The 16584-nt window shown below is 39.9% G+C and overlaps 1 protein-coding gene across 7 annotated transcripts in view; it reads right to left on the minus strand.

Annotated features, from left to right (window-relative positions):
- Positions 1 to 16584, minus strand: part of NF2 (NF2, moesin-ezrin-radixin like (MERLIN) tumor suppressor) — a 131982-nt gene that overhangs the window by 26018 nt on the left and 89380 nt on the right. For 6 of the 7 annotated variants that reach the window (XM_077160623.1, XM_077160622.1, XM_077160619.1 and 3 more), the window contains 5 exons: positions 16011 to 16093; positions 13996 to 14071; positions 9588 to 9722; positions 3610 to 3684; positions 2193 to 2306 (listed from right to left, as the gene is read on the minus strand). In XM_077160623.1, coding sequence (XP_077016738.1) covers positions 2193 to 2306; positions 3610 to 3684; positions 9588 to 9722; positions 13996 to 14071; positions 16011 to 16093 — 483 coding nt within the window. The remainder of the gene's footprint in view (positions 1 to 2192; positions 2307 to 3609; positions 3685 to 9587; positions 9723 to 13995; positions 14072 to 16010; positions 16094 to 16584) is intronic. The other variant, XM_077160624.1, reaches the window with a different exon arrangement.

The following is a 16584-nucleotide window of genomic DNA, read 5'->3' on the forward strand; positions in this document are numbered from 1 at the left end:
AGTCAAGACGCCTTACCATTTCTAATCAACACAAACCTCTCTCATACTTCTGATTTCATCAAATAGTGCCACTCTTGCCTTCAACCCAAGGAGAAGAGAGAATCATTTTGCAGGATGCATCAATAGTTCACATATTGTTCTTCACAGGGGAAACTGCAGCAGGCACACAGCATCAAATCGCATAGCCTCAAGCAGAGGAAACTCCTGAGCCAGGAGGCAACAGGAGGGAGCAAGGCAGAGAACACAGTCCCCCATTCTTAAGGCAGCAGTACAAAGCCGCCGCCACCTCCTTTGCCTTCTGGATCACTGCATTAACTGGGCCACATGCCGAGCTTAATAAGGAGAACAAGATCAGGGCAAGCACTATTCTCTGTGATCTTGGGGTACTAACTGAGTTCTGAAAATAGAAGCCAGAAATGACCACTGTACTACTTTCTTACTTAAATAAGTAAAGCATGTTTAATTACTTATTTCTTGCTTCACTCTTATCCCTAACTCTAGTAACATGAGATTTCTAAAATTGCTGCCTCTTCTAAATACTAAGTCAAAAAAGAAACAAAACAACTACATTGGAACTTAAAGGAATAATGCAATGACAAGCAATAAGATACTCTAATTTTCCTTTTGAAAGTCAATGAAAAGCTTGGCCCATTTATTCTCTAATTTCCATCATATTACAATTTCCATTAGGTGGATTACTACATCTGCTATTCTCCATTTGGAAACAAACACACACCCCTTCAGTTCCCAGCATTAAGTTTTCCCTGAGACCTCTACCCAATAAAAATAAGCTTCCTGTTTGCAAAGTGGTTTATTGCTTAAAAAGACCTTCAGATACATTTAATCCTCTGATTTGAGACAGAGAGAAGTATCATTGGCTCCACGTAACAGATAAGAAAACTGAGGTCTGGCAGGAAAGTTGCTCACTAATGTCACGCACTAGCTTTCAGATCTGGCTCCAAGGTCAGCACTTGTTCCCCCGGGACACAGAGCCTCTGACCTGTGGTTGCGCAGATGCTAAATTGCCAGGGACTTGCCTCTGCTGTTCTACAGCCAGTGCAGGCCTGTGTTGTGCTCGTGCGCTTCCCTGCCAGGCCTCAGAGGCCCACATGCTCCTTGCTGTTTTCAGATCTCTCACTTCTAAGCTCTGCTCCACTGAAAAGGAGGTCAAAGAGGGCTCTTTTTGACGATGCCACTGTGACCTCTGACTGGCTCAAAGGCATTTCTTTGTTCAATAAACCCCATTTCACCAACCCCAAAGCATCCCAAAGAGCACATCTATGGCCTGCTGTCTCAGAACAAAGAGATGAAGAACTGAATGCACACTGAATCCAACTGGCACTTCATTCTAAATACCAGCCAGCCTCACCAGTTTACCCAAATCAGAGTACAGCACTTAGACTAATTATTACACCTCAGGGCCTGCAAGTCCTGAGGGCAGCCAATAGCAGCTGGTATCTAGTAGTTCCTTCAAAACACAATTGAGGGTGGGCCACGGTGGCTCCACAGGCAGAGTTGTCACCAGCCATGCCAGAGACCCGGGTTCGTTTCCCGGTGCCTGTCCATGCAAACAAAACAAAACTGATATTCTCAGCAGTAAGACTCAAATTAGTTGTATGGATTTCGGTGAGTAGAAAAGGTCTATGAGTAGAAAACAATGATGCAGATAGTCCAGTCTGCCAATATGAGTTTCCCAACCGCCTGCTGTGGGCAATGCGCTGCCTAGGCTGACCTGCGGTGGGGAAATAAGGCTGGAATCTAATTAGCATTCCAGCAGCAAGCACTGAAATGCCGCCGTGCATTCTATCACCATCTAATTAGAAAGGAGAAGGCCAGGTAAAGGAGAAAGACAAGTGGAGGGAAACAAAAAAGAAAAAAGAAAGAGGAAAGAAAGAGCTAGGCAGATGAATGGATGGATGCTCAGCTATTGCTTACCAAACTGTGTTAAACACATCCAATTTCACTTAAGTGCAGAAATAACTAGAGACATTAAAAATATATGTTATTAGCGTTTCTTCCTCATCTCCAGAGCTGACATCCAAGTGGGCATCAGCCAATGAAGATTCAACAGAGATAAATAAAAACGTGTATCCAGGGTCAAAGGACACCTACCAATCCACAACCACTCCTTGCTTCCCAGGCCAAGACTGACCAAGAGGCAACAACATCAATTAAAACATGGTTTTGCTCACCTGTTTTCTAGCCTTCTCCTCCCTGGCCTGGGCTTTCATCTGTTGAACTTCCAAAGAATCCGCCTTCCTTCTCCTCATAAAAAGGTCATGGTTCCCGATACACAGCTGGAGTATCTGTGGCCACGAAACCAGGAGAAATGTTAAACCCACACATTGACTTGACTGCCAACCAGCTAACCAATGCTGCAGATTCATGGTCTGAGGGCTCTTGCAGGCAGAAGTAAACTGAAGAGGAAAGCGTGGGGTAAAATGCCAAAGTTCTTCCAATGGCCCCTAGTCTTCTCAGCTCTGGAGACAGGCAAAATGAAGTGCTTCAGACATGCCAGGAGGCAAATATCACAGGGAAGAGAGGAAGAGGGGGCACTTTATCGTGTCTTCCAGACACAGCTCACTCTTCTAATCAAGATGTGACTCTGCAGATCAGGGAGGATAGCAAAGATCATTCATAAGTTGGGTTGGGAAAATAGGTTATTCCTATAGAAAAAATGCTGGATCCTTCCATTACACCATACCCAAAAATCAATTCCAGAAGGATTAAAAACGTAAATACAAAGATGAAATCTTTGACACTTTTAGAGGAGATTATAAAATAGCTTTATGATCTTGGGATAAGAAAAGATGTCAAAAGATGTCAAGCAAGACAAAAAGTACAAATGATGAAGGAAAAGATTTATGCATTCAACTAAATTAAAATTAATAATTTTGTTAATCAAGACACAATTTAAAAAGTGAAAAAACAAGACCCAAACTTGGGAGAGGCTAAAACCAATAAAAAACCAAACAACCCAATAGAAAAATGGCTCCAAAACATGAAACAGATATTTGACAGACAAGAAAACATGATTGCCCAATAAATATATAAAAAGATGTTCAACTTCATTAGTGAAAATTAACATGACTGAGATACCACTCTATATGCACAAGATTGGCAAAAAATTGAAAAGGCTGATAACACAAGTCTTGAGGATATAAAGCAAAGGAATCTTTCCCACTGCTGTTGGGTCTGTAAATCAATTTACTTCCCTTGGAAAAATAGTAGCACAATCTTGAATTTAGACATATATCTTATGGCCCTGTAATTCTACTCCTATGTACATACTCTGGAATCGAGAGTCTAGAGAATCTAAGAATGCTGAGGTTTCATTCTGTTATTCTTTATGCCTTATATATCCATTATATTTATCCTTTTATGTTATGAAGTACTTCAATAAGAATACATTTTAAAAAATTCCTCCTTACAAAATTTAGGTTTAACTTCTGAAGAGAAGACCCTTTCAAGGCCTATCAGAAAAGTATGTACCAAGTGAGCTACCATTCTACACCTCACAAGAGGCTACTCTGAGACTCTTTAAAAAACAAATGTTCACTTTCTTAGAAAAATCACAGTTATCAATAATGAACCAGGATCTCAACTTACCAGCTTATTAACACGAAGCTTAGAGGAATTAAATTTGAAGACATCAATTTTCTTATCCAGTGGTTTAATGGTAAACTGAAAAGACAGAAGCAAAAACAGTTCAATATGATAGCCTAGAATGTTATCACTAACTGGGAAATAGCACAAAAACCACCAACCAACCACACTAGGCCAATGAACCAGACTGAGGCTATGCCCTGTCCTCATTTCCTTTACTGTAGTAAGAAGTGACTTGAGTGGCACCAAGTCTCAATTGGTGGAAGATTGGTGGAAGTTCAGAACCCTAAAAGATATGGCCTCTGCTACCATCTTAGGCTTGGCTGTGAGAAAAAGATGCTTGACAACCTGAAATAGGAACTCTTGAAGGGCCCCACCTTTGAGGACAACATTGGAAGGGCCCCCATAGAGTCTAAAACATGGTCCCCTGTCCTCATGAAGCTTATAAATTAATTGGAACTAGATTAACAACAATTAATCACCCAAGAAATTAAATAATAAGCAAGTGCCTTATTGTACAGTACCAATCACAAATGTCCTGGGAGTTTAGAGTAAATTTAAAATAAGTAGGAGGGGACTTAAGCTGGCCTGAGGAACAAGAATATGATGGAGAAGCTAAAAAGTAGGATAGAGGAGCATTCTGGACAAGGCATGCAATAGAAAGAGGGGCAGAGATGGGGAAATTAACACTGTATATGTGTATGTATGTGTGAGAAAGAGAGAAAGAGAGAGAGTGGGAGAGAGATGCATTGGTGGGAAACAAGCAAAGGATTAAGATGATAAAATGGGCTTAGACTGGGATGTAGGCAGGAATAGTGAGGAATAAAATACAAAGAGGTTTACATTTGATGGGACAGGATACGGGAGTAACTAAAGGTTTTTGAACATAAGGATAATTTGATGAAAGTTGCTAATAGAAGGCATAAAGCAGAGCATGAAAAGGAGTGGACTATAGTAGAAGAGGGAAACATAGTTTCCTGAAATCAAACAGAAGAGAAACAGGAATGGTAAAGATAGGGTGATAATCTAGTAAGAAAGCCCAGGGCAAGACCATAAGGCAGGGAAGCCCATTTTTAAAAAAAAGCAACCACTGCCTTCAACTCCTCCTGATGAGACCAGACAGACCCTAGATTTCAATAACACGCTCGCTTAAAAATGTATATCCATTTCCGAGAAAGACTTGCTAAACAGATAAATATGTTTAAGGAGATTTAATCATGGGTACTTTTTTCACATGCTGTATCATCCACAAGGGGTTCACATACTGAGGGCAAAAAAAAAAAAAACAACTATCTTTCATTTTTACCAAGTTAACACAGAAGCAGAGTTGCTCTTGAGTAGGCTATTTGTGAATTTCATGAGCCTATTTTTGGCATTGCTGTCAAGCCCCAGAGCTGTTAGAGGGTTACCACAAGTAGTGGGGAAACCACAGGGTCTGTGCTATGCTAGGGCACACACAAAGCATCAATGAATTACTTAAAATAAACCAACATTTCTGTTTTGACAGTACGGCAGGCACACATAACTACCAAGACTATTTCTTATTATCAAGGCAGCTTGGGGCTCTCTCATTGCACGAGTTACTGACATGATAGAACAGGATGGCGCCTTGCCCCTGGAGAGGGTGCTTTAGAATTTACTGAGTCAAGCCAAACTGGGGGAGACTTTAATCCTTGGGATCTCTGAAGAATGTGTATTTTGGGACCCCTTAGTACACAAAGTGTGGATATGCAATAAACAGATTTTATGAAACTGCAGATGAAAAACTACCATAGCAGGGCATATCTATTGCTATAAGTCATGTGGCACTTTCAATTTAAGAGCTTTAAAAAAGAAATACCTGAAAGCTCAACTCTTGGGCTAACTACTTCAAAAATTTCAAAGCCAGAAGGCTTCAAATTCAGAAGTTCAATCTGTCTCATCAAGCATGGATGAGTGGATCCCAACCATGGGCTGGAAGCCAGGGGCCTGGTGTTCCTCCCCTCGAGTTGCTACTAAGAAAGAGAAAATGGGAAATGTGCTCAGGGCAGACTCTGCAGTTGACAACATAAGTCATCCCAGTTATTCACGTTCCACATGTACCCTAGCTGTGAAGTCAGGGAGATGGTCCTGGCTTGCTCTCCTACAGCAGAGGGCACAGCTTCTATCCAGTTCCTACTTTGCTCTCAGGGCTCATTCCTTTGGGCTGCCTTGCAAAGTAGGGGATGGATTAAGAGTCCACACCCTATTCAAGATGTCAAAATGAGAAGCTTTACGGTTCCATCCCCTCAAAGAAGCTTTTGATAACCAGTAAGTACTGGCAGAAACATCCTTCTTAAAGCTCTAGAAAACACTTAAAGGACTACAGTAACAGAAAAAGCACTGAGTCAAGAAAAAGGTCACTTAAAAGCAGTAGGATTGTGTGGTGCCCTGGATGGCCCCACCCCCTACTGGCCTGCAGTCTCAGTGAGGATCCCTGGTACCAGTTTCAGTGGGAGCAGAGTAATCTCCCTGCACATAGTGGAAGCACATTTGTCTGGCCCAATCTTTCTGGTAGTGGCCTGAGGGATTTGCTGTCCCAGAATTTGCCCTGTATGTAGAAGGCAGCACATGGAACTCTCCTACAGAATGCTGTGGGAGAATAGTTAAGATGCCTGGGCAAGGAATTGCAGAACATACAGTGTAGTGTCCTGGAATGTGAGGAAACTGTTTCCTAGGGAAGAAGGGACATTTGGAACTGTGTAAATGGGAGGTGTGTGTGTGTGTATGTGGGGGGGGGGGGGGTGTAGTGCACCTAGGGCCACAAGCAAGCCCAAGATAAAAAGTATGCGTAGAGAAAAATCAGGGAGGCCTCTACACTTTAGCCTGAACTATTTTCTAAACTAATTTTACGGATAAGCCCTGAAGGAGCAGGCACTATCACAGGTCAATCTGCAAAGACTGGGAAAGCTGTCTTCTTTCTTTCCTTCTTTGTAAGCTTCTGGCAATCAAGGATAGCTCTTTCATAATACTAGCTTCGTAAAGCTTAATAAAGAGAGCCCTCAGAGTCTAACTGCCAGTGATAACACATTAAAACAGCAAAATGTCCAGGTTTCAACAAAAGGTCACAAAACACAGAAAGAAACAGGAAGTGATGACCCAGGCAAAGGCAAAGATAAAAGCATTAGAAACCGTCAATGAGGAGGACCAGGCCTAGGACATACCAAAGACTTCAGAAAAAATGGTCCTAAATTGACTCAAAGAGCTACACTAAAATATGACCAAAGAACTAAGGGAAATCAGGAAAACAAGAGATGAATATAAAAAGAATTTCAGCAGAGAGATGGAAATTATGTAAAAGAGCTAAAGTCAATCAGTAACAACAATAAAAAATTCCCTAGAGGGATTCAACAGCAGAGTGCAGATGGTAGAAGAAAAAGTAAAGAGAATTTGAAGCTAAAACAACTGAAATAATTTAGCCCAAGGAGAAGAAAGAAGAAACAATGAAGAAAAGTGAACAGAGCCTGAAGAGCCTGTGAGATACCATCAAGAGTACCAATACACACATGGTAGAGTCCCAGAAGGAGAACGAAGAGAGAAAGCAGTAGAGAGAATATTCCAAAAAAGAATGGCTGCAAACTTCCCAAATTTAACAAACCATATGAACATATACATACACGATGTTCAACGAACTCCAAGCAGGACAGACCCAAACAGACCCATGCTGCAGCATGTTTTAATGAAATTGTCAAATGCCAGCGATAAAGAGAAAATTCTAAAAGCACTGAGAGAGAAGCAGAGTGTCATGTACAAGGGAACCTCAAAAAGAGTAAATGATGATTTCTCATCAGAAACAATGGAGGCAAGAAGGCAGTAGGATGACATATTTAAAGTTCTGAAGGCAAAAAATTGCCACCCAAGAATCTTATATCTGGCAAAATGATCTTTCAAAAATGAGGAAAGGATTAAGATATTCTCAGATAAACAAAACCTGAGGGAGTTTGTCAGTATTAGACTGGCCCTACAAGAGAAGCTAAAGAGGGCTCTGTAGGTTGAAAAGAAAGGACAATAGATCAAAGCCACAAGGAGAAATAAAGATCTCTGATGAGGGTAATGATATGGATAAATAGAAATGCCAGTATTATTGTATTTTTTATTTATAACTCCATTTTTTACTTTCTACAGGATCTAAAAGGCAAATGCATAAAATCAATGGTTTTGGACTCAATGTATAATCATGTGACAAGAATTATATAATGTGAGGGGACAGAGGGATTATAGGAACATCATTTGTGTATACTATAGAAGTTAAGTTGGTATTAAAACCGCAAACGAGATTGTTATAGATGGAGGATGTTAAATTTCTTTGGTAACTACAAAGAAAATATCAGAAAATAAGCAACTTCATAGAAACAGAAATTAGAGTACATTTGCGGGGGGGGGGGGGCGGCAGGGGAAATGGGGAGATAATGCATAATGGGTATAGGGTTTCAGTTTGGGGAGATGGGAAAGTTTTAATAATGGAAGGTAATGAAGGTACCAAAATATCGTGAATGTGATTAATCCTATTGAACAGTATGCTTGGGAGTGGTTGATATGGGAAAATTTATGTTGTATATATGTTCTCACAATTAAAAAAAAAAAAGAAAGCAATTAAATAGACAATGAGAATTAAATGCAATATACAACCCTGGATGGGACCTAGCAAGGGAGGAGAAAGTGCTCAAAGGGACATTATTGGGATATATGAAATATTGGACTATGTATATATATTGAACTTGATAACTGTACTTAAGGCAACTACATAAGTGAATATCCTTGCTTTTAGGAAATGTGTATGGCAGTATTTAAGTGTACAAGGAGAAATGTATGTACCTACGTGCAAGTCTTCAGAAAATAGATCGATAAATACATAGATAGATGGACTGACAGAATATATGGCAAATGTGATAAAATGTTACAATTGGTGGATTGGGGTATTTAGGGGGAAGAGTATGTTGGAGTTCTCTGTATGATTATTACTTTTGTATCTATCATAAAAAGTTTGATAGTATTTAAAAAAAAAGTTAAAAAGAGAAAAAAAGGAGATGTGGCATTAGTAAGCTTGGAGTTCAGCACCTGCTATGTCATTCGCCAGATACAGGTCACTTAATCCCTCTGCCTCTTTGGTTCCTGATGTGACCCAGAGATAATAAGGCATGACCCTACCTTATAGCAGTGTTCTTATGAGGATAAAATCAGAGAGTGGGTGAAACTGCTTTCTTAACGGAAAAGCACTATATTGCCATCATCTTCATCATTAATCCTTTACACTGCAGTTATTTATTATAGCATTTGAAGTTTTACCTGACTTTTTGAAGGCTGACACTAGGTTTTCCCCATCTTTGTTTCCCCTACAAAGCCTAATACAAAAGAGAAGCTCACGAATTCCTTTAAAATTAATGAACAATGAATGAAGGAAGGAAGACTGGCAGCATTTGGGAAAGGTCACCATTCTCTATAGAAATGGTATAATTCTGAGAGTGTTCACCTAGGTTACTCAACTTAATTGTTCTCAAATACTTCTAAGCACATTAGGCTGATATTTATAACATTGGTGAGTGAGATATAAATATATACACAGAGATACTCACACATATTTCCTACCACAGGTATCAAGCCCTGGGCACAGAGTTGACTACAACATATACCAAACTAAAATGCAAAGACAATTTCTCACCAGAAAGAGAAGACAAGCAATAAGAAACATTAATTTTTGCTTGTGAGTTTCCTGCTCTTTGGATTTTAGCCCTGACAAGTTGAGTTTCCCATCCTCTTGTTAGTCAGTAGTGGGGTTTAGTGATGCCCTTTGAAAAAAGGATGCCAATACTGTTCTGAAAATACTTTAAAAATCAACAACCAAAAACCAAAAGCCTGGGAATTAAAGGATTATACTAATGAGAAGCAAGGAGGAGAAGAGATGGGAAAAGAACTTCTGCTCAGTCACTGGACCCTAGTGGCACTGGCAGTACAACACGACCTACCTCCTTGTCACTGTAGGAGATGTTTCGGATTTCATTCCACGGGAAGGAGATTTTGGGGGTCAGCCTGTTCTCAGGGTCATAGATGTGGAGCCCCAGAGCATCAACTCCAAGCAGTAGCTCTGTGCCCTTTTTATTCTGTAGATCCAATAAAGAACAGCAACTTTCAGCTTCAGCAGAGGTGTGAAGTTTTACTCAACTTTTCAAAGAACCTGGCACATACTGTTATATATGACAAGTTTCAACTGGTCCCAACAGAAGTCAGAGCTGTTTCATAACTCGGGGGGCTCCAGCTTTCTGAACTGAGGCAGGCACGGGCAAAATTGTATTGTTTTGTGATTGACTTGTCCCTTAGACGGATCACTGGGGGTCTCTGACACTGGCTTGACAGCTGAAGTAGGGGCAATCTAAGTGTTGTTAATTCAAAAATCATTTATATCAAGAGAAATACTGAAGACAGGCAACATAGAAGCAATTTATTCATCGCAAAGCTCAAACTAATTAAATAACCAGGTTTTAGAGATGTAGAATAAAACTCAGTGGGAGCACATATTTCTTATATTGAAAGAAAAGGCTGTTAGGGTACATGGGTGGTTCAGTGGTAGAATGCCCGCCTTCCATGCGGGAGACCGGGTTCAATTCCCAGTCCATGCACCCCCCTCCGAAAAAAAAAAATAAAGAAAAGGCTGTTGGACTAACAAATAAACAAAAAAACAAAAAAATCTAAGTGCCAGGAAGGAATGGTCTCATTTAATGTTAAAACATAGTAACAATGTGATAAGGCAAGTATAGTAAAATAACTGTAGAATTTAAGAGGGCATATACGTGTTGACTCAAAATTCTTTCAACTTTTCTGTATGTTTAAAAATTTTCATAATAAAATGGAAAATTAAATCATCAAAATGAACTGTGGCTAAATTATACTGCAATACAACTGTTTGTTGTTTTTTTTTTAAATTAACAATTCTTTATATCAAATAAGAAGGCAAAGTACAATTTTATTTACTCCCAGCATATAGAGCTGAGAGCCTCAAACAATATTTCTGCAAATTTACTTGCTGGTGCTATCGTCATCTATTTGGGATTGGGAAATGTCTGAGAGAGAGAACAGCTTGAAGAGCAAAAGGCAGAACTTGTATTCGGAGACAGGTTCTCAGGGCTTATCCTCAAGTTGTTCTGCAAGAGGGCAGGCAGGGTAGATGACTCCAGGGCTACGAGCCCCAAGCTCACTGGAAGGTGAGGGGGTGGTGGTGGCAGGGTTTGTCTGGAACAGGGCAGCTCAGAGTGGTCCTGGACTAGCAGTCTCGGCACCATCTGTGACCTTTGAAGATGCAGAATTCTGGGCTCCAATCAGATTTATGGATCAGAAACCATGGTGCTGAGGTCCAGCAATCTGTGCTTGAACAAGCCCACTAGGTGACTGTGATGCATGCTGACGTTTGAGAAGACTGTTCTAGGAATACTGCTTCTCAAACTTCATTGTGCATACAAATCCCTTGGGAGGCACAGATTCTGACTCAGCAGGTCTGGGGTGGGGCTTAAGGTTCTGCATTTCTAACAGGTCCCCTGGAGATGTCAAGGCTGCTGATACTTGTTAATACCTACTGGTGTAGATGTTTGGTCTTCCTTCCCACTAGGGTTTAAGGGGTAAGTAGTCAGATCCTGGAGCTGAAACATGGCCTTCATCATATTCAAACTTATTTTAAGATGAGGTCAGGGCTCCCGGGTCCTAGGAGCCTTCTTGATTGTTTTCTAAGTACTCAAATATAAGGCAGTTCTTTACCAGTTCAGGGTCTAGGGCAGTGAGTGCCCATGTTCCTGACAATACAACTGTTTTTAAAAATTAATTTACAGGTGGTGCAATGGTGGCTCAGAGGCAGACATCTTGCCTGCTATACCAGAGACCTGGGTTCAATTCCTGGCATCTGCCCATGCAAAAAAAAAAAAAAAAAAAAAAAAAATTAATTTACTATCTATGTGCTATGCCTCTGACAGAAGGGCTGATCAAAAGTCAGAGTAGCCAGAGGGCAACTACCCTGGAGCCCATGTCTCATGCTGCCACCATCTGCCTGAGAGATTCAGCCCTTCTATGGAGGTGGAAGGAAGTTCCATGCATGAGGACACATAGCACTTAACACCTTACTGATAAGGAAATTGAAACAAGACTGAAGGACAGGAAAGCGGATCTGCAACCAGGAGGGTGTGCTAGCCAAGATGAAAAGCACCAATCTAACACCAGGTGTTGGATGGTGTGCTAGTTTGAAAGGACGTATGTACCCTAGAAAAGCCATGTTTAATCAAAATCCCATTTCGTAAAGGCAGAATAATCCCTATTCAATACTGTATGTAATTAGATCATCTCCCTGGAGATTTAATCCAATCAAGAGTGGTTGTTAAACTGGATTAGGGGAGATGTGTCTCCACTCATTTGAGTGGGCCTTGATTGGTTTACTGGAATCCTATAAAAGAGGAAACATTTTAGACAGAACGACATGGTCACGAGAAGCAGAATCCACCAGCCAGCTATCTTTGGAGATGAAGAATGAAAATGTCTTCCGGGGAGCTTCATGAAACAGGAAACCAGGAGAAGAAGCTAGCAGATGACGCCGTGTTCGCCACGTGTCCTTCCAGATGAGAGAGAAACTGTGACTGTGTTCGCCATGTGCCTTCTCACTTGAGAGAAACTCTGAACTTCATCAGCCTTCTTGAACCAAGGCATCTTTCCCTGGATGTCTTAGATTGGACATTTCTATAGACTTATTTTAATTGGGACATTTTCTCAGCCTTAGAACTATAAACTAGCAACTCATTAAATTCCCCCTTTCAAAACCATTCCATTTCTGGTATATTACATTCCGGCAGCTAGCAAACTAGAACAGATGGAGAAGGAAGTGCTTTAAGATATATCTTCTTACTCCTAACTCTGAAGTCAGGCATTATCATCAAACCATGCGAGATTCCTCTCCTTATCTGTAAAGCTCTTTAAACTATTGAGTCTACACAAGTGAAGCTTTCTACTTAAAAATCTACAGTACATTGGAAAATGAGATATTTTGTTATCTTTCTTTTAGTTTTTTCTTTTTTCTTTTTTTTTAAAGGATCTACCCTCTGCCTCCTATCATTTTGAATCACCATTTTTAAGATTCAATGGAAGGAAATGGGGACTCAGGCACCATTAAAAAAAATTAATGTTTTAAGCACATATTTTCAGGTAAAAATTCAGGAGTGCTAACTCAAAAAAAACAAACTACTAAAATAGCTATTAGCTTTGTCTTTGCTCAATATAAGAACACACACACAAAATTATATTTTAGTCTGACTGATATAGATAGAAATATTATCCAATAAGAAACTGTTTTTGAGAATCATAAAACTCCAACTTCTTACAATCTAGTTGGGCATAAGGGACAACAGGAATGGGCCTGATAAAACCACAGAATTGTGAAAACACAAATGAATAAAACTTTAGAAAACAACCTCTGTATTATTATGTAGTATGCAATATTATAGAATACCTTTAGATACTTTTTCACTGTATGAAATAACGTGACATTTCAGTGTACTTTATTTCATGCCAAGCAATCTGTAAAAATCTGTATTTAGAAAACAAATAAAGTAGATATAATGAAGTATAGTAAATATAATAAAGTAGAAAGCTTTCCTAGAATATTTAAAATGTGTTTCAATTTACGCACATTTTAGAATTTGTAGAAACCCAAACATGGAAAGTAAACCATAACTATGAAAATAGTAAAGGTGGACCCACCGTGGATGGCTGTTTTAAAGTCTCCTCATCTACAGCATGGAGCCAGTGATGAAACACTTAAGCGAATTGCATGCATTCCTTTGGAAGAAGCTACCCACACACTGCATCCAGCAACCAACCCATGGGAGAAAACCATTCTAAAGGCCCCGATCTGGACTGAAAACAAACACAGCTCTCCATGCAGAAGTAATGGGCTCCCAGAGGACAGTCGACTATTAACGGTCTGAATAGAAAACCAATTAGCTTCATAGTGAGAACAAGATTCCCCACCCAAACAAATCAGTAATCTATAAAAGCAGCTTTACTATTCTTGTGCTCTGGGGAAAAAAGTGATCCCCTGTGAGTAAACATCTCACAAACCCAGAAACAATCAGATGCTACACTCAAACATTCAAACAAGTTTCTGCTGAGCAGAGGTCCTACTCCCTCAAGGCTCAAGTGACATTTAATCACCTATGATCTAATTGAAGTCCAAAAATAGAAAATTAGACTATAAGACCTCTCTCCCCTTCCTCTTCTTTACCACTGAACCGTAAAGGAGTCGACTGTGCTATCCACCCTGGAATGAAGTAACCCATTTTAGCAGCTTGTCCCTAATTCAGTCTCTGTTTTCTAAACAAGGAACTCAATGAGATGTCTACACACCCGGATTGCAAAGTAATTCACACCGTACATCTCTAGGTCCTGAGCTATCTTCAAATATTCCATTTCCGCTTCATCCCTGTGAGGAGAATGAAAGACAATGTCACCAGAGCTAAGTGAGGAGGGTGGAGGTGAGTCCAGGCCAAGCTGGACATTCTGAACCTGCTGTTCTTCTAGAGTCGTCCCTGGCAGGAGATACACCCCAGAGCAGATTCCAGTAAAGCTCTCACCAACTCCAAGTCTATTAAACATACTGAGATCAAACAGTATTTCCCATTCCCATAAAAACAAGAGAATAGGTTCATTATGGTGTCTCTTGCTTCAATTTTACACTTTGCCCTCGGTAAATGACGACTCCCATCTTAACTAATTCAAGAAAAGCATATGATATATTATCTTCTACCCTCAAATGTATTTAGATGTTTAAATTTTACTTAAGTAGAATTTCTTTATCTTACATGTACTTTCTTTAGCTAGATGGTTTGGGCAATGAAATAACTTTCTCTGCAAGCTACCTGAAAGCTATCTTCCTGATTTTATTTCTTTGGGTATTAGTGGCGGTTAAGGTAATAGCTTGGCTGAAAACCCAAGCCAGGCCACTGGATTCCAAGTTGTAAGTCAAATTTAAAGCAATGTCTTAAAGTAGTACTGACTTGCCGAAAAGCCCCCAATTGGTACGGTACTGAAATATTTTAACACAAATCTCTTATGATTTTGTCCTCCTCCCTCTACTCCCTGGCCTCAAAACGCACTAAAATGACTTTTTAAAGGTCAACCTGTGATAAACCCAATGTTGGTAAACAGGTGGAGCAACTAGATATCACACACTGCTGACATAAACTGGTACAATCACTTTGGAAAACTGTTCGGCATTATTTATAATAGCAAAAGCCAGAAGACAACCCAACAACTTAAATTGATAATTTGTGGTGTATTAAAACAATGGACTTCTTTGCAGTACTGAAAATGAAAGAAAAAAAACTATTGCCACATACCACGAGCCCAGATCTCACAATATGAGGTTGAGTAAAAGAAATAAGGCTGTCTGATTCCATTTATATAAAGTTTAAAACAGGTAACAATAATCTACCTAATAATCTAATTTCTAATTACTAGAAATCAGTAAAGTTGTTACTTTTAGGGAAGAAAGAAAGGGAGTGAGGGGGCGTGGGGGTCATGTTCTATTTCTTCACCTGGTGTTACATGGGGTTTTCACTTTCTCATAATTCATCGAGGGGTAGACTTCTGATTTGTCCACTTTTCAGTATATGTAGTACACTTTTTTTAAAGCATGTGAAAGGAAATAAATATGATTGAAGAGAACAAATTTTTAAAGACTAATAAAAAGATGCTCAACCCCAAAAGTGATTAGGGGAATTCTAATTAAAACAAAACACGTTTTACCTTTCGATTACAAAAATTAAAATGCATGATAAAAACAAGTGTTTGGGAGATAATGGGATGGAGGGGAGATACTTGTATTCTGCTGCTGTGAATGCAATTAGGTAACTATCTTTTTGGAGAGCCATTTGGTGGCTCCCACTGAAATGCAAATATTTCACATCCTTTGACCCAGCAATTCTTCTTCTAAAGAATCTAAGCTCAGAACTACTCACGCAAATGTATAAAGATATAAAAGATTGTGCATTGCCAACCTTTCTGTGAAAGTCAGACCTCTACAGATACTCCAAATGTCATTAATAGAAGAAAAGATATAAAAGTTCTGCTATATTCTAGAATTCTTAAAAATAAACTAAACCAGCCATGAATGCTGTAGGTCTATACACCCCAACAGGAGGAAGAAGTGTGCATGCACACACGCGATCACCCTACACTGTGTGCAGCAGAGAAAGGACACACGTGAAACTGAAGACCCACATTACTCTCAGCCTATATACATCCAAACTGGATTTTGTCCAATAAGCATGACCTAGTTTTATAGTTCTTTAAAAAAAGTAAAAACAAATCTCATAAAGAAACGTAAAACAACAATGGAATAGTCTAACGGGATGCTTTACCTGGCTCGGCCTCGGTGCTCTGCGTACCATGCAGTAATTCTTTCCTCCCACATTTCTGGAGTCATTTGATACAGATTTATCACCTACCAAAAAAATATAGCAAAATAAAAAGCCCACACATGGAAAGTTTTGGTATTGTTAGACAATTTTATAATTATGTATCATTTTTACAAAACAGCAAGCTATTTTTAAAAAGCTGAAGCCAGGGAGACAGACACACAAGGAGCATCACAGGTAGGCGTGTATGCAAGCAGCATTCAATGTGAATTACAATTCAGACAGCGACACTATTCCTCAGGCCATGGTGCACCCGTCCCTGTCCCCTGCAGCGCCCTCTTTCTTCCCTGTGTTGTTTGTCCCAGAGACCATCTCTGACAGAATTGCTCAACAGAAGAGCTTGGTCAGGAGCAATGTGAACTAATCTTGGGCTGGCCACCTGGGCCAGGCCTGCACAGAAGTCATCAAATGAACAGGTAAAGTCCGCAAAAGGTGAGAAGTAGGCCTTTATTAGCACAATGACAGATGAGTGGAGCTATCAAATCAGAAGTGGCAAAAGGGAGGGATGGCTGCTTCT

The sequence above is a fragment of the Tamandua tetradactyla genome, chromosome 5 (assembly GCF_023851605.1).
Source record: "Tamandua tetradactyla isolate mTamTet1 chromosome 5, mTamTet1.pri, whole genome shotgun sequence".
In the NCBI taxonomy this organism is placed as follows: domain Eukaryota; kingdom Metazoa; phylum Chordata; class Mammalia; order Pilosa; family Myrmecophagidae; genus Tamandua; species Tamandua tetradactyla.